The 19,519-nt window shown below is 34.6% G+C and overlaps 1 protein-coding gene across 1 annotated transcript; it reads left to right on the top strand.

Annotated features, from left to right (window-relative positions):
- The first annotated feature begins 14,685 nt into the window (after positions 1-14,685).
- LOC132037518 (pentatricopeptide repeat-containing protein At5g15280, mitochondrial) lies at positions 14,686-18,682 on the top strand. Its single transcript, XM_059428047.1, has one exon. The coding sequence runs from the start codon at positions 14,746-14,748 to the stop codon at positions 18,448-18,450; it is 3,705 nt and encodes a 1,234-aa protein (XP_059284030.1). The 5' UTR covers positions 14,686-14,745; the 3' UTR covers positions 18,451-18,682.
- The last annotated feature ends 837 nt before the right edge of the window (positions 18,683-19,519 follow it).

Genomic DNA, 19,519 nt, shown 5'->3' with positions numbered 1-19,519 from the left:
GAAGCGTAATATAGTAAAGAAGAACTTAAAATGGAGCAATTGTGTAATGTATGCTATGTATTTCTCTTAGATTTAGTGTCCTTTACAATGAAATGACAAGTCCTATTTATAAATAGGATATGGGGTACACATTCATGAATTGTGCCCCTGATAATAATGTGTATTAAAATCATAATAATGATAGACAATTAAGACGACAATAAAGCTTACTAATGCTCCGTGCAAGGCGTAGAGCCTGATATATAATGGTTGACCGTTCGTCTATCTTCCGGAGCTGTTCCAACGGACCTGGTTGTATCTTTGGTAACCCCATGCTTTTTGTATGGAAGGTTGCCTGAAGCAATGCCGTCATTCTATTTCTCCTAAGGCATTCAACTGTAAGTTAATTTGTTCAACTGAACGTCGCTATTTTTCTATTTAACAATTCTCTATTTAAAGTTAATGTAACTTATTCTATGACTTATTATTTTTTAACAAATTCTTATCAGATGAGAAGCTAATGAGATCAAGCTGCTTGGATGAATGTGCAACACGATATTGCAAGGGCATGTAAACTTTTAGCTAATTAAAGCAAAGAATTACAAGCAAATTAGAAAAGATGTTCTATCTTGATGACTCCATTTGTAATCAAGATTTATACTTTTAATGAAGTAACATTTTTGTGACAACTCCGTGTTTTTGATTTTTCGCCTCCTTTACCCGTGTCACCTCTGATTAAGAGAAATTAGTTAACTTATATATTAATGCATGATTTGCTCTCTTTCTAAGAGGCTAGATATCTAATATGGTGTCGATCAAACTTGATGCTAAAAATTAGGCAACAAGCCTCAGCTGATGTGAATTTGGATTACTTAGAGTCTCAAAGAATGCACCACGCACCGTGTGAAGATGTTTTTTGAAAAAAAGAACACGTGTTGGTCAAACTTGATGCTAAAAATTAAGCAACAAGCTTCAGGTGACGCGAATTTGAATTAATTAGAGTCTCAAAGAACGTACCACGCACCGTGTGAAAATGTTTTTTTTTTTTAAAAAAGAACAAGCGTCTTATTTCTTCTAAGATTTGACTAGACTAAGTTGACTTCTTAAATTTAAGATACATATCAAATAAAGATAGGTATATTAATTTGGTCTATAGGAAAAATCAATGTTTGTTTGTGATGGTAGCTGAATTGGAAAATATTGCTATGACATGATTAGTGTTTGAGAAATGTTAAGGTGGAGAAGGGTTGAAATTATTGCATTGTTCTGCCACTTTTGTTAATTATTAAATTTCTAGTGTATAAAATAAATAAGAGAGCTGAATTATATGAATACTGACATAAAATGAATCAAGGTCCCTAGATTTTCATTATACATGTGGCATTGTGGCTTGTATCTAATAACAGATTGAGAACATGAAATTACTTGAGGTGGTTCCATGCTATTTTTTATCAACAACATGGCGTCACTAATTAATAGAATTTCCTTTTTATTCTAGTGTAGTACGTAGTTATTGGAAGCGTGTTAGACGGATAGAAGGAAATATTAATTAGAAGAGAAATATACTATTAGATTTCACAAGACAAGACAAAATTTACGTTTATCTACTCCACAGCAATAGAGAGAATAGTTTAACAACAATAACAACAACATATCCAGTGAAATCTCACAATGTGGGGTCTAGAGAGAGTAAAGTGTACGTAGATCTTACCTCTATCTCGGAAGGTAGAGAAATTTTTAAAAAGACATTTCTACCGAAAAAGAGAAAGCGTGACAAAAAAAAGTTAATAGAGAGAATAGTTTTATTATTAAATAAAGAAGAATGTTGATGGGATATATGATCTACAATTGAGGAGGGGATACATGTTTATAGCCGGAGGGAGATCAACCCAAAGGTTCCTCTAATTAGATGTGAATATGCAGAAGAAAAGTTTGCAAGGCATCACAATTGTGTGCCAATACTTTTTTTTTTCGGCTGATTACATACATAGCCCCTTAAACTTGTCTGAATTTTTCATTTAGATACTTAATCTTGTTTCTATTGAATCCCTGAACTCAAATTAAACTGTGTCTATTAGACACATATTTTGCATCTCCAAGCAAACTAAAGCCTTCTTCTCCATTTTTAGTTTTCCTCGCACTACAAAAAATAGGCAAGTTTATAAAAGTACCCTTGAAGTAGCATCAATCTAAGCTTGTGATAATGAGCACCAGTCAGAAGCTCAACTCCAAATAAGCAAACGAACAATTCTACCATTCGTCTTCTCTTAGTTTCTTTCGTTCTACAACCCCAAGAATGGTAGAATGCTTTATATCGATACAAGTTTATAAAAGTTCACTTGAAATTATAAATTATTAATTAAGAAAAAAAATATAAAATACTGTCAAAGGTCTTCACTCTGATTTGAATTTCATTGTAAAGGAGAGCTCTTGACCAACAAAAAAAAAAAAACAGTCGGAGTAAATCTTCCCAATTAAAGTCGTTAGGTGCCTCAAGGGGAAATCAGTGCATCCTCTGTTTTACAATATTTCGGCTTTCAAAATCTATCGAAGCGCGCTGGCTTGTATGAGATAAAACCTGCAAATCCTATTCAAAGTGCTTTACTGGCTACTTCTTTGTCTTCATTCTAAGAGGAGAACGAAAAAAATTATTAAAAGAAAGTGTAGAAAATGGAGAAGGAATTAAAAAAGAGCAAACACAAAAGTTTCAACGCGCAGATAAGGAGTGGAAGATACGCACTTTGCCAAATCAGCATATCGTGTCTAATAGACGCAATTTGATTAGGTGCTCAAGGTTGAACAAAATTAAGTTCAAATGTCTAAATGTAAAATTCGGACACGTTTAAAGGGGCAGCATATGTATTCAGCCGTTTTTTTTCTTTCTCTCTCAGACTTTGCATTCTTATCTGACATTTACTTTCTTTATTGGTCTTCCTCTCTCTTTGTTTTTATTTGTCTTTCTTCCTTTTTTGATTTCTTCTTTTCTTTGTCTTTTTTCTTTTAGTTGAGGAGTACTAACTGACGTGGAGGGCATTTTTTACATATAAATTCTCATGTTCTCTCTCTAACTATTGACATTATAAGCCCTGTAAGTGAGTATGATCAGTTCTGTATCAATTTCTTATTATCACGAGCAGTTTAGGACCATATCAGTCTCATATGATCATGAGAATTCTATAGTTTTTGCATTTATTAAATCATATTAGTATTTTATATGAGCAATCAGGCATCACAATAACAGTGCAACTCTTAGATGATGTTTTAAAAAAGTTAACGAAAAATTATTGAACCACACTGATACTGAAAAAAAAAAACCGAGAAGATTGTAACGGGTTTGAAGAGTCTAAAATTATGCATAGTAGAGTAATCAAAAATCAGCAAGGTATTTTGTACAAAAATTACTGAGCGAACCGTACAATTAACTCCCCCACTAGCGAGGGGTCCAAAAGAAGGGTCTGCTGAAAATTGCAGAAATAATATTTACTGGCCATTTCTTAACCTTGTCTTTGAAAAATAATACTTTTTCCATCTAAATTTATGTGATGGTATTTAATTAGACATTAAATTATCAAAAGATTTTTTTTTAAAATTTGTGATTCAAAATAATTTATAGATATTTGTGGAGCTATAAATTATTTTATTAATGCTAAAATAGATATTTTAAAGTTAAATTGTTACTAAACATAAAAATATATCTTCTGTTTGGAACTAATCATTGTAAAGTTTCAAATAAATTAGCATAATTATAGGAAATTGAAGGAAAACTTACATGGTGTAGCCACTTACTTATACATTGTATTTATCACTCATAGCTATACTTTTAGAAAATCACTATTCGTAGCTATATTTTGAATTTTATAGCAAATCCACCCAAATTCAATACCTAGCAGCAGTGATAAGAATTCAACAAAAAGCTTCTTCAATTCTTACTGACCCATCGCTGTTGAACAAGTCCAGATTGAGAATCCATTCTAGTTTTATTTACTTATTCATAATTTGGGCCTTCATTTCTCCACTAGCGTGCAATCGATTCCTAGGAGGAAGCCAGCGAAGCTTGATGATGTTCGATCCAAAGCGAGTTCGCATAAGTTAACTGAGCAAATAAACTCACCGAAATCCGACCAGATCTAAAAGAATCAAACATCTGTAGATCTGTATGAAATACAATGTATGTTTTGAGTTGATTCTTCATTTTCTTACTGTAAATATAGTGTGATTACATTATCCAACAAGACAGCATTTGTATGATCTCCGAGGAAGTTATTGCAGATGTGTATGAATTGCAGATGTGTATGAATACAGTGTGTCTTACATTTTTTTTTTTTTAAAGTAAATACAAGGTATTTTAAAAGGATTTGAATATATTCTTTCATTTTTTTTTTTTAGTGTAAATACAATGTTATTTTGCATATATTTAGCCGGAGATCCGACCTATTTTGATTGTATTCTTCCTTTTTTAAATACAGTATATTTTGTATTTTCGTAGGAGATTTGATCGGTTTTGACTGTATTTTTCATTTCATCATATTTTTAGCGTAAATACAGTTGAATACATTCAAACTTGCGACGTCCGCAGTGACCTTGCTGATTGGAGCTCGAATACATTCATATACATCCAAAACAAAAGGATAGATCAATATATAAACACGCTAAAATACACAGCTCCGTCATGTATTTAAATGCATTGGAATACAATCATTTTGAATACACATGTATTCAGAGAAACTAGGGTTGCATGTATTCAAATATACACGCGACATCAGATAAGATTGAATACAATTAAATAGTGTATTCGAATATACTCAAATACAGCAAATTGACATTAACTAGCCACAAATTGTAAATTAAAAAAAAAAAGGTAGCTACGGATGGTTAGAAACTCCTAAACTATAGCTATTTGTGTAAGTTATCCAAAATTAAAAGTAAAATTTTCACAAACGTACTACCTTTTAACTCTTTCTAACAACCTATAACTACATATTCTATATTTACAATTCGTAACTAGAGGAGCCTATATTTATCTAGTAGTCGGGTATACCAAAATATAGCATAAATATAGCGGAAATACGTACGCGAGTTTTACCGACAAGCTATATTTATGGAAACAAAATCATTTCAATTTTAATTAGAATCGGTTATATTGTTCCCCGATTCACGCAAATATCCTCCCATTCCATATCTCGATTCCATATCTCATTCAAACATGCCTAACAAATTCAAACAAATTTGAATTCAAACAAGACAATCATATTTTTAACCAAAAATAAAAAGGTTGAAAAACCTTTGAAAAATAACAATATCAAAACAAGGAACATAGCTTGATTATCACGACGAATATATATTTGATTTCATCAAGTTGAGTTCATAATTGAGGTAACGATTTTTTCGCTGCAAACTTTTTTTTTTTTTTTGTTCGTCTTTTCCGAAATTGTTTTAGCTAAATTGAATTTAACACATTGCTGTATTCGAAAACAACAGGATAATGACAAGCGTAACTGCGTTGATCCGTCATTCTGGTTTTTGGAACGATCAGAACTGTTTTGTGAATTACAAAATTGATGCTGTTGTGTTCATTGATAATTGCAATTACGATGAGTTAGTTTGTACGATTATAAATCAATTAGGCGTGGATACTGTTAGGAAAACTATTTCAATAAAATATACTGTTGAAGGCGATTTTCAACCAATTGAAATACACAACGATATGGGAGTTCGTGTGTACGTTGAGCTTAAGAGAGAAAACAGAGTTTTGGGGATGTATCCGATGTGCGTTAGTATTCATGATTTGGATGTTGAGGATTGTGCAACGGTAATCGTATTATTGGAGATGATGTCTTTAAATTGGATATAGCGAGAATCGGGATGATATGAAAGTTTGTGATTCTACTGTAAACACTGTTGTTTTGTTTGGGAATGATAACAATTTGATAATTTCGAAGAGAAAGGAGTTTTTGTCGATCAAATTTACCAGGATAAGGAAACTTTGAAAATTGCGATGACGAAATACGCAATTCGTGAAAGATTCAATTTCAAAACAGAGAGATCGAATGCTATAAGGTATGATTTTCTAAATGTATTCGCATCGAAAGTGCGGATGTATTTTTGTTATATTTGTACCGTATTTATATGATCTCGTTAACTTATTTAGCACACCGTTAATTTTAAAAATGTTTGATGCAATATATTCGATATATTTTTTTTATATATTTATACCGTATTTAATTGATTCAATATGTACTATTTGAATTGTATTATGTAGCTACACTACGCCGGTCGCCGAATGTAAATGGAAATTCGAGCGTCGAGAATTGGGGATTCGAAATGTTCGAGGTTAGAGCTTTCGATGACGAACATACATGTCCGTTGAAGGACAAGGTGTATTCACAAAGGCGAGCAACAAGTTGGTTTATTGGAGAAGCGGTTGTGAAGGCGAAAATAACTAACCATAAAAGGAAGGTCACACCTGGGGATATAATAGATGATGTTAAGAATGAATTCGGCGTAGATGTTTCTTATATGATGGCATGGAGAGCTAGAGAGAAGGCTATAAAAGATTTCAGAGGTGATCCGGCTGATTCATACAAGAAGTTGCCGGCATATATATACATACTTGATAAAACGTATCTGGATCGCTCGTTAAAATGCATAAATCACCGGAAAATGAGTTTATGTATTTGTTTGTAGCACTCAAAGCATTCATAAAGGGATTCGAGTGTTGTAGATCAATAGTTGTAGTGGATGGTGCACACCTTAAATCAACGTATAATGGTACATTTGTGTCGGCAAGTACTTTGGATGGAGCAGGTATGTGTAATTCTATTCTACGAATGTTTTTTTTTTATAAATACAACATTATGCATATTGATTTGCAAATAAAGCTGCTAAAAACATACTCTGGATGTATTGCTGGTGTAAATTTGTGAATATTATATGATGAAATACACTGTAAATATGAGGTAAATATATTGTAAATATATACCGTTGTTTTATAAATGATGGTGCTAAAAATACGGTGTGAGATCAAATTCGCTTGAAATATGTTTTGAATATAATATAAATATAAACCGATTTTTGTAGGTAATATCCTACCACTAGCGTATGGTGTGATAGATTCGAGAATAATAAGTCGTGGACGTGGTTCTTTGAACTCGTTCAAGTGCTTATGGTGTTAGGCAAAATATGTGTGTCGTGTCCGATAGACATGAAAGCATAATACACGCGAGCTTTCTAAGGTGTATCCTATCGTTCCTCATTTGGCTTGTGTATGGCATTTGTGGAAAAATGTGACAAAGCAATACACAACAAACGAGTGAGGTGTTGAGTCCTATATTTTATTCACTAGCGAAAGCATACAGGCCAGATGAGTTCGATAAATTGATGGAGAAGATTGGGAATGTTGATATTCGGGTAAAACGATACCTAGAAGATGCTGAAGAGATAAATGGTCTAGGCTTTATTCACCCGTTAATAGAGGATGGACAATGACTTCGAATATAGCCGAATGTATTAATGGAAAAGCAAGTTTCTTTAAGAGAGTTACATATTTTTGATTTCCTTGAAGAAGTGAGGAAGATGTTTGGTAGATGGAATTGCACAAATAGAAAAAATGGTACCTATACATTCACAACACGATGAGGCGGTATCAAGAGATGTTGTCGATCAACGAGTACAAATCAATACGAATGAGGGTAACTTTGTTTGCAACACAAAAATTTAATCTACATTTTTACTATATGTAATGTATATTTATATATATTCCTAATATGGTAAAACTGCTCGGTAATGCTTGTTTATTTGTTAAATGGTTCTCGAAGTTGAAGCGTCAATCGAATATGTGTACACAAAGAATGATGGACCGAGGCGTTTCATAATAGATTTGAAGAAGAAAACTTGCAATACCGCAGGATGTTCCAACTAGACGAGATACCGTGTTCTCATGCATAGGCGGTATTGAAGAATAAAAATTTGATTTGCCGATGTATATTGTTCGATTTATTCAAGCCGAAAACAGTTGTGAACACATATGATGTGCCGCCGATCCTCTTCCCGATGAGACCGAGTGGAATGTTCCTAAAAGTATATTAGATGAAGTTGTTATGCCACCGATCTATAAGAGACCCCCCGGGAGGCCAAAAAAGAAGAGGGACAAGCCATTACGAGGAGTTGATGATTGGTAAACGCAAATTCGTGCGGTAAATGTGGACGTCTTGGTCATAATAGGCGTTCGTGTGATAATCCGCCGCTCAATAAGAAGAATAAATAAGTCCATTTTGATTTTATTTGTTAAGACAATTCTACTTTAAATTTCGATTAAAAATAAAAAATGAATTCATCTTGAATTCATATCGTTCTAGTATGATTGTATTTCACATCGTTGAACATCCGATGTTTTTCAATGTAATGCTATATTGGTGGTTAAATGGCATTTGGAAAGTCTACTCTATGTTAACTTATTAGACCTTTTGTTTTGGATTTATGATTTAATAGTTGTATTTCGTATATATTTTGGCTATATTTTAGTTGTATTTTGTATGATCTGGTAGATAATACTTATTCTTTCTTTTATCGTTAACTATATTTGATATATATTTTACATATATTTGAAGTGTATTTAGTTGAAATTTTAAATTTTGTAACAAACCGTAATTTTAAAAATGATCTTATGGAATATATACGAGTTATATTTTACGTATATATATCGACCGTATTTAAATGGTTATATATACTACTTTGTTAAATTAATACATTTCACGTATAATGAAAAATGGAATTTATGCATTGAAAAGATAACATACTTGAAAGAAACAACAATATAAAAACCATAAGGTGGTGTTCAATATTAATCATCCTAAAAAAGATTGCTGCACATGAAACAACATATTTTTGCACGGATTGCCCTTCTTTTTGGGGTGGTTTTTAAATTTTGCCCCTCATATTTGTGTTCTTTAAGTTTTGCCCTTCGCTTGGATACCGAGGTTACCGGGTTCGAACCCCGCTCGGCATAAAATAAAAAAATAATTTCGCAAGAGACAAATGGCTGGGGAGAGTGTATGCCGGATCCAGCATACAATCCTTAAGGAAAAACCAAAGTTATGCCGGAGGGGGCAGACTTTGCCTTGAGACATTTTTTTTTTTTTTTAAACTTTTTAAGGCACACTTTTAGTTAAGGCATACTTTTGGTTATGCCTTAATTAAAAGTATGCCCCATAAGGCATAGTTCCTTAAGGAAAAATTTTGCCCCATAAGGCAAAACTAAATTATGCCTTGAGGAAAAGTTATGCCCTCCGGCATAACTTTAGTTTTTCCTTAAGGAAGTTATGCTTGGGAGGGCGACTTTGCCTTGAGACATTTTTTTTTTTTTTTTTTTTTTTTTAACTTTTCAAGGCACACTTTTAGTTAAGGCATACTTTTGGTTATACCTTAATTAAAAGTCTCGCCTAAAGGCGAAATTCCTTAAGGAAAAGTTTTGCTCCATAAGGCAAAACTAAATTATGCCTTGAGGAAAAGTTATGCCCCTCCGGCATAACTTTAGTTTTCCTTAAGGAAGTTATGCCGGAGGGGGCAGACTTTGCCTTGAGACATTTTTTTTTTTTTAAACTTTTCAAGGCACACTTTTAGTTAAGGCATACTTTTGGTTATACCTTAATTAAAAAGTCGCCCCCATAAGGCATAATTCCTTAAGGAAAAATTTTGCCCCATAAGGCAAAACTAAATTATGCCTTGAGGAAAAGTTATGCCCCTCCGCATAACTTTAGTTTTTCCTTAAGGAAGTTATGCGGAGGGCGGACTTTGCCTTGAGACATTTTTTTTTTTTAAACTTTTCAAGGCACACTTTTAGTTAAGGCATACTTTTGGTTATGCCTTAATTAAAAGTCCGCCCATAAGGCATAGTTCCTTAAGGAAAAGTTTTGCTCCATAAGGAATAACTAAACTATGTCTTGAGGAAAAGTTATGCCCCTCCGCATAACTTTAGTTTTTCCTTAAGAAGTTATGCGAGGGGCGACACTCCCTCCACCGCCTTGCGAAATTATTTCTTTATTTTATGCTTGAGCGGGGGTTCGAACCCAAAACCTCGTATCCAAGCTAAGGGCAAAACTTAAAGACCACAAATATGAGGGGCAAAATTTAAAGACCGCAAATATGAGGGGCAAAATTTAAAGACCACCCCAAAAGAAGGGCAATTCTGCGAATTGCCCATGAAACAATATGTCCAAAATGAAAAAACAGCAACAAAAGTCGCAACCAACTATGCTATTGTTCAACATGAAAATGAAAAAACACAAATGAATTGGTGGCCTAATCAAGATCCTCTTTATCAATCGCATCATAATCAATCTGCCGGTCTAATTGGTCTTGGAGGGTCGCTCGTTATCACTTGACGCATTGTTGTTTGACTTATCCCATGCATAGTCGCATAAAAGGGCGCCGTATCTCATACGGAGTAACTTTGCATCGAATTCGGTTGGGATGACCGCACTTGAGCTCGGTATTCGAAATGGCGGCCACATACACACCACAATCCCGGAACAAAAATGATCAAAAAATTTACTTATCAAAAAACCACGAAAAAAAAGATGTATTTATTGTGTTTTTTATTGGAAGAGATTCTTACATGCTAGATGGAGCTTGTTGCGGGAGATTGTCTACATTCACAATGTCAAAGTTGTCGGTTTGTTCTCTATTTCGTAAGAAGGATGTGTGGCAAAATCTATATCCGCCTTCTCTCATGTAAAATCGGTCATTTGTGAATTTGTGTGTCACTAGAGTAGCCAACATTTTCACTCCGACTCTAACGACGATCATGCCTGCTGACTCGGTATGAGTTGTATACGTAGATGGACCCGTTTGTAAAAAAAGAAAAAATAAGAAAAAAACAAACATATAAAATTTGTAGAAAAATGAATGATCTTTTCATTGGATGAGAGCAGACTGCCGTCGATGAATGATATCACAACCAAAATCCAAGTGATTTTCCTCTTTTATGTTGACGAGAATTAGTACGTTGTCAACAGTATACCATGGTACATTAGCCAACAGCCTGTGCCCGTTAATGTACTCACACAGTTCACATGTAAATATACTTTTCATAAACAAAATCATTTTCATCAGATACACAATCTAGCCCAGTGATCAGTGCAAATTCTCTAAGGCCAAAACGCAGAACTTTACCATTTATTTCAAATGTAAAGCACCTATATACTTGCCCTAAGTTCTTTGACCATAAAGCACCGAAAAATCTGTCTTGCTTGTACATCCAATTGCTTTGCATTCGAGATATTTACCAAAACAAGAATTCCTAAACATATCCATCTGTGGATCTGTTAGTTTGCCTCTAATATCTTGCATTACATTAACATTCGTGTATCTACACATAGATGGTGCCACAGTAGGGTGCTTGGTAACCAAAAATTTAGATACCTGAAACAACATGCCAAAAAACACGTATGATTAACATATATTGACTAAATGTACTTAAAAATATACACAAAATAACTCACAACAAAATAATAACTGAATGTACTTAAAAATCTTAAAAATCACTGTAATAACTGTCAACAAAATATACACAAAAATAACTGAATGTACTTAAAAATCTTAAAAATCACAGTTATGGTGAAGAAAAATACGCACGAAATAACTGAAGAAACAAGTGTAAAAAAAAGAGAAAAGACATCATTTCCCCCTGGAACTTGGCAGCAAAACTCACTTTAGCAACTAAACTTAACTGGTAATTATTTACCCCCCTAAACAACTTAACTGATAATTATTTACCCCCCTTAACGGGTGACGTGGCAAGAAAGTGTACTCAATCTCTTAAAAGCGCGTGGGAGGAAAAAATAAACACTAAAAGTGATCCCAACTGTACAGATGTCATCTTCTAATTGGATGATATATTAAGATTTTCTTAATATTTTATTTTCTATTTTAAATTAACTTTTTCCTTTTCTTTCTTATTCTTTTCCCTTCTCTTTCTGCGTTCTACTTCAACAGTTCCCACTATTTTTTCTTCTTCTTTGTTTCTTTGTATATAGATTTAATTTATGGGTTTGATTTGACACAAATAAAGAGATTAAATTTGTTGAGTTAACAAACCCAGTCAAATTCGACCCACCGTGAAACGCTCATTCAAATGCATAAAGTTGACATTTGCATAAAATTGACATTTGCTTTGTTCTTTGTGTTGGTTTCTCTCTCTAGTGTTGTTCGGGTTTTGTTATTAAGCTCTAGTTACTTTAATTTCTTATTACATATTCAAGGAACAATCTTCACTGTCGAAATTACAATTCTTGTCTTCCGAAAAATATTATTGTTATCAATTGAATGCACCCACCGTCCGTAAGAAGAGGGGCGGGACAGGTCGCTACTATTGTTATTTGTGTTAACAATAACAATGACAATTGTTATTGTTATTCAAACGGTGGATTTGGAATTATGGGTTGCATTGTCTCAAGTCAATTCATACTTATGTTAATTGTTGTTAATTTGTAAACCGAGATTAAGCATGTGAGTTGGAACATTATCTCGTAAGAAGATTAAAATGCAAGCTCGATCCGAGGCATACTTTCTTAGAAATGCAAGCCGAATATCTTTGGAGGGGGCGACTTTTAGTTATATTTAGTTATCTGGATCCGAAGAGACTTTTAGTTGTGTTTAACTAAAAGTCCGCCGGGGGCGACTTTTAGTTATGTTTAGTTATGCGGGGTCCCAAGCGAGACTTTTAGTTGTGTTTAACTAAAAGTCTGCCGGAGAAAACGTACTTTTAGTTATGTTTAGTTATGCCCGTCCGTTCTCATATCGTTTCTTATATTGTTGTATTGTCGGTTATTAGTATTAGGAAAACTTAATACATTGATACGTGGTGATTTTCGAGGTTCAAGAGGAGTTGAGTATTTTGGAAAGGAAAGCATCACGATAGAGGAAATAACAAAAGAAAATATGAAAATGCGGGGAGTTAGCCGTATATCCTTGAATGCTTATTGTTTGGGCTCCTTCTACTCGAAAGTTAATTATTTATTAGATTAGCTCATTGTGGAGGAGAAATGAATCTACTCACTCCCCTATACTTCCTAAAGAACAAATGTAATGGAAGTTTGTACAATGAAACGTGCTTTCACCACAAGGATAGTTGTATTTCGTTCTTTCACCGTTTATGGCATTGCTAAAGAAGACAGCTTAATGTACTTGCCTCTGATATCCTAATGAAATTGTGTGTATATGAAGGCTTCAACCTAATCAATTTCTTGTTTGACACCTTAAACGGTGAAGTTCTGTGATGTAATACGGTGGACTTCGACTTCAATATGGTGGTGGTGGTGTTCTTCAATAATGAAGAAATCACAATGCGGGCGGGGTGGGGGTGGAGGGCGGAAGAAGGTGGGCGGCGGCGGTGTTGGTGGCGGGCGGCGGTGTTGGTGAGAATGAGGAGAAAGTAAAGAAAGAGAAAAAATAATAAAAGAAAAATAAAAAATGAAGAGTTGGTAATTTTTGACGTGGCAATGACCGGCAATGATGTGGCAATGACGTGGCGCGAGTGTAATACACTCAACCGGTCCGGCCGCTAAGGGGGTAAATAATTATCGCTTAAGTTGTTTAGGGGGGTAAATAATTACCGGTTAAGTTTAGTTGCTAAAGTGAGTTTTGCGCCAAGTTCCAGGGGGAAATGATGTCTTTTCTCTAAAAAAAACACAGAAAATATACTTAAAATGCACACAAAATATAAATCTGTTTAATTCATAGATCTGTAATAACTGAACAAAAAAAAAAAAAGAACTAAATATACTGAAAATACAACAAAAATATACCTCTTCATCATCATCCTCATCCACATTACGTTTGGCTTTAGCAATTTTCTTGCCCTTAACATTAACAACATTGTCACCACCTTTCTCTTCTTTTGTTTCTCCATTTGAGAAACATTTTTCAATTTTCTTGTTGTTTACTCTTCGAATCAACATATTCCTTATAACGCCTAGGATCGTTAATTCTTTTTGAACGATTCTCGCATAAGAGCCTCGCAATGGAAGTTTCATGTTGAGAAATTCCCAAAGAAAAATTAGGAATCGCACATTCGGGTTCTATACCTGTATTTCTCATCGGAGTAGCAGCTTTTTTAGTCATTCCAATTGAATCTAAGAAAAAACAACCAAGAACAAACACTGATAGTTACTTACTTAGACTTGCATTCCCGATTCAAACGAAAAAAAAAAAACACCCAAAATATAGGTTAAATACAAGGTAAAAAATAAAAATCTGTATAGAATCTTACTTTATTTTGGGAATTAGATTTGAAACGTGAGAGAAATCAATGAGTAGTTAATTAGAGATAAAAAAGGAAGTTGAATAATTAAAAAACTGATTTGAAATTGGATGAAAGTAATGGATATGGTGAATAATGGCGTCTATTTAGGATGAAGGAGAGAGACACGTTTTTTTTTTTTGCTTAAATTTAGGGAGTGGGAAGTTATCGATGAGTGGTAAAAACATGGTAGCTATGTGAAGTAAATATGATATATTTTAGCTATTAAATATAATTATTGAAAAGTTTAGTTATGTTCCATAAATAGGTAATAATGGAACCTATGCCAAGTAAATTTTACAAATTAAAAATAGCTATTTATGAGCCACTAAAATTTTGAGGTAGGCTTTATCACCTTTCACAGCCCATAATCATAAGCCCACAAATCATACAGGACCTTTAAAGAAGCCCAAAGACAACAGCCTAGATCAAGAACAGAACTAGGGGAGTATCATCCTCAAACAGGTCGAATGCTTCAAGCTCTCCTTAATTCCATCAAACACAAACCTCAAATCAAACAGGTTGGTTCACTTCTCTTACATCTTTCTTCTTTTCCTAGAAAATTTCAACTTTCTTCATACTCTACAAAAGCAACAATATATACTAGCCAATATTCATCTGCAGCTATAAAATCAGGGAGTTTAAGCTTGTTGGTTAACAAAGGTGAGATTTTGCACAACCCCATCATTAAAGATTACCTTCTTAGTCTATCTGAGATCTCCCCTGCAACTATTCGTAGATTTTGGAGAGTTTCTGTATTGAATCCTAATGATTTTCTTGAAATATTATTCGGTTTTCAAAATGATAGTGGAAATATTGAGGTTGAGGTTAAAAAGATTAAATCTTTATGGGAAATTTATATGTGGGCTAGTAAGCAAAATAAGAATTTTAAGCATCTTACTGAGGCCTCTAGGATCATTGCCTCAATGCTTGTTCGTGCCGATTTATTTAAAGAAGTTGAATGTTTGGTTTCATTGTTGGATAGCCAAGGAATTTTCTTGGATAATCATGAGATTTACAGTAATCTAATTGAAGTGATTGTGGATGATCGTCGATTAGATAAAGCTATTGCATATTATGATCGAATGAGGATGCGAGGTTTATCCCCATCGATTTCATGTTACAGGATGCTTGTGGAGTTTTTGATTCAAATAAATGAAACGCGATTGGCATTTCAAGTTTATGCTGATGCTTTAGATACTGGCTTGGGGAGGAGTGTATCTGAAGGGGGAATTTATGAGGGTGTCATTAGACTGTTATGTGCTGATGCTAAAGTTCAGGACGCGAGGGATCTGGTTAAGAAGGCCCTGGCTTTTGGACTTGAACCTAATTATTTAATCCTCAATTCTGTTGCTTCTGGTTATTGTGATAAAAGAGATTATGATGATTTGCTGAGTTTCTTTGTCGAGATTAGTTGTATGCCTGATGTAACCATAGTCAATAAGCTTATCCAGTCTGTCTGTGAACAGTTTGGTGTTGCAAGTGGGAACTCATACGTGCTGAAGTTAGATCAACTCGGATTCTATATGAATGAAATAACATTTGGGATTTTGATTGGATGGGCTTGTCGTGAAGGAAAACTGAAGGATGCGTTCTTTTATCTCTCAGAGATCCTGTCGAGAAATCTAAAGCCCCATATATTTTCATATGATGCTATTCTTAGTGGGCTTTTCAAGGAGGGTATGTGGAAGCACTATCGAGACATTCTTCAAGAAATGGAAGATCAGGGAGTAGAGCCCGAATTATCGACGTTCAGGGTTCTTTTAGCTGGATTTTGTAAAGCTAGGCAATTTGATGAAGTGAACACAGTGGTTTCTAAGATGGTAGATCGTGGCTTGATCCAACTATCGCCTACGGAAGATCCACTTTCCAGAGCATTCAGATTCTTAGGTCTCGATTCTTCTGCTGTGAAAATCAGAAGAGACAATGATATAAGATTTCATAAAGGAGAATTTTTTGATAATCTTGGGAATGGGCTTTATCTGGATACAGATGTGGAAGAGTATGAGAGAACTATTGACAAAGTCCTTCATGATGCCATGCTTCCTGATTTTAACTCCTTTGTATGGAAAGATTACATGAAAAAAGACATGAAAAATGCTGTGATGATGGTGGATCAAATGACTTGTTGGGGGCAAGAAATATCTCCGGGTGTTCTGGATGCCTTATTGAAAGGGCTGTGTGTATCCAGCATTTGTATTAAGACCATTTCTGGTCTATTGGAAAAAGTTCCAAATTTGACATGTCAGCTTGAACAAGAAACTTTGAATATGCTTGTTCAGAAATACAGCAAAAAGGGAACTGTGGACAGGGCAAGAGCAATTTTGCATGGCATGCTAAGAAGAAACCTAAGAATTGACAGTGACACTCATACTGCTCTTCTGATGGGCTTATGCAAGAAAGGTGATCTCAGAGGTCTAACTTCCCACTGGAAGCTTGCACAAACTAATAGCTGGTTACCTAATTTGAAGGATGGAAAAACACTTTTCGGTCGCCTATGCAGGCGAAGACGGTTTAATGAAGTACTGGAGCTTTTTAATGCCTTGCTGGCGCTCTACCCTAATGAAGTATGTGATGCTTTTCATGTGTTCCTTGAAGAGCTCAGTGCCAAAGGATTCACAAGCCTGGCCAAGGTTCTGGCAAAGGAAATCTTAAGCCAGGGCTGTATTTCGAGTCGGTTGGCTCATCGCCATCTTATTGAGGAGTTTTGCAAATGGAAAAGTTTTGGAGAAGCTGCTGTCATCTGTGATACCATGCTTGCTAAGGACTGGGTCCCACCCTTGGATGCGTCTCTTCAATTAATTCCTCAGCTATGTAGATCTGGTAATTTTGACAAAGCTCTTGAGCTGAAAAATATTTGTTTAGGAGACGAGCCTTCTGCTTTGCTTCCTTTACACTGTGCTTTAATTCACGGGTATTTCAAGTCTGGGAGGATCGGAGAAGCAACCAGTCTCTTCCAAGAAACAATGGAAAACGAGCCATTTCTGAGTGTTGAAATTTGTGATGTTCTGTTTCAAGGATACTGTCAAGTTAACAAGAGGAAGAAAGTCGAGGAGCTACTTGGTGTCGTGATAAGTAAGAACTTAGGTATCAGCATTGCAAGTTACCGCAATATAGTGCGGTTGATGTGTACAGAAAGCAAGGTATCTACAGCATTACACCTGAAAGAGCATATGCTTAAACAAAGAAACCCTCCTACTGCTGTGATATATAATATTTTGATTTATTCCCTTTTCTCAATTAATAAAACATCAGTTGTCAATACGCTTGTACATGAGCTCCAAGGTAAAGGACTGCAACTAGATGAGGTGGCTTACAACTATCTCATTCAGGGGTTCTGTTGGTGTAAAGATTTGTCGTCTGCCACTCGATATCTAAAATCTACGATGGAGAAAGATTTGAGGCCAAGTAACCGTAGTTTGAGAGAGGTGATCAAATGCCTTTGTTGTAATGGGGAGCTTGAAGAAGCTTTAACCTTGAGCAAAGAAATGGAGTTCAGAGGTTGGAGTCATGGTTCTGTTATTCAACACAATATAGTGGAGACCCTTCTTTCTCATGGTAAGCTAAGTGAAGCCGTAAACTTTTTGGACCGGATGGCAATAAAATGCCTCATTCCTAAAAATATTGATTATAATTATCTTATCAAGCGACTTTGTCAGCATGGAAGGGTAGATAAATCAATAAATCTTATGGACATTATGTTGAGAAAAGGGAATGTGCCAGAGTCTAGCAGTTTTGATTACGTGATTCAAAGTTTCTGTACTTGGCGTAAACTGGATGTAGCGCTGAATTTCCATGCAGAGATGTTATGTAGAAATCAAAGGCCAAGCATAAACACTTGGAGCATTCTGATCAAGAGCTTAACTGAAGGTGGACAACTTGCAGAGGCAGAAAAACAACTTGATTCGATGGTTCAGCTTGGTGAAATCCCGAGGAGGGAAACGTATTCTTTGATGATTAATAGGTATCGCTCCCAAAACAATCTTAACAACGCATCTGAGCTGCTACGTTCCATGCAACGTTGTGGATATGAACCTGACTTTGAAACTCACTGGTCTTTGATAAGCAATTTGAGGGATTCAAGTGATAATATAAATGATGGCAAGCAGAGTGGGGGATTTTTGTCTAAATTTCTTTCTGAAATTGGATTTGTTAGGAGGAATAAAGGGGGATGACATATCTTGTACCATAGTTTGTGATTGTATAAGCTTCTTGTTGATTGTATAAGCTTCTTGTTTGTTATTCTCTAATAAGCTATATGTATTTTTCGTTTTAGTTGGTCAAAGTTTAGTTGCCTTTCCTTCTTGTATATCTATATCTCATTTACATGAACACCCAAATGTTGGGCTGTGCATACTTTGGTATATACTGAAATACGGTATTGAAATTGAAATTTTTGGCACCACAGTTTCGGTATTTGGTATGAATTTTTAAAAAGTTTGGTATTCAGTATTTAAAAGAAAAATATCGAATTACTTTGGTATGATAATGGTGTACATATAGTATTTTTCAAAAATCGAAAACCGGTTCCCGTACCGAAGTTCCCTATAGCGTACCAAGATTTAGTAGGCACTTGGACAAATATTTGGTTGAAGTTTCAAATGATATTTGACATTGAAGATGAAAATGAGTATTTGGAAGTAAGTTGTGCCTGGATATGAACTTCAAGTTGAAAGAGTTCTGAATTAAAATCAGTAATTCAATTCAAATATTACTCAAATAAGTTTTCCGATTCCACTAGCATTTGCAAATACTGATAGTCAAACTGATATTTGCAAAAACTGAACTACAATATTTGCAAATAATTTAGAGGTCAACATGCTTCCCCCAAAAAGTGATATTATGGTATTATTATAGGTACACTATACAACAACAACAACAACCCAGTGAAATCCCACAACGTGAGGATTATAGGTACACTATGAAAGGAAGAAAAAATTCAGACACAAAGCTAGATACATATAACATACCAAAAGTATGGTTAATATATTGTAGTAGTCTTCAACATGCTACGTATATGGTTAATATATTTTAGTAGTCTTCAACATGCTACGTCCTCGCAATGAATATGCCGTCAAGGATAAAAATAGAATGTCAAATGAAAAAAAAGTTACAAATGTGAGAGGCGTTAATCTTTCAAAACAAGTCAAAAAATTTGCAATCTTCTATTTGAGTGTACACACTGTACACACAAATAATATACATACACACATGACACACTCTAGATAAAATGGTGATTAATTT

Source organism: Lycium ferocissimum, chromosome 2 (assembly GCF_029784015.1).
Source record: "Lycium ferocissimum isolate CSIRO_LF1 chromosome 2, AGI_CSIRO_Lferr_CH_V1, whole genome shotgun sequence".
In the NCBI taxonomy this organism is placed as follows: Eukaryota; Viridiplantae; Streptophyta; class Magnoliopsida; order Solanales; family Solanaceae; genus Lycium; species Lycium ferocissimum.
This window is presented reverse-complemented; position numbering and strand designations above follow the sequence as displayed.

What these genes read in the sequence shown, in the direction of transcription:
- LOC132037518 (XM_059428047.1), top strand. Translation starts at nt 14,746, where the DNA reads ATGCTTCAAGCTCTCCTTAATTCCATCAAACACAAACCTCAAATCAAA.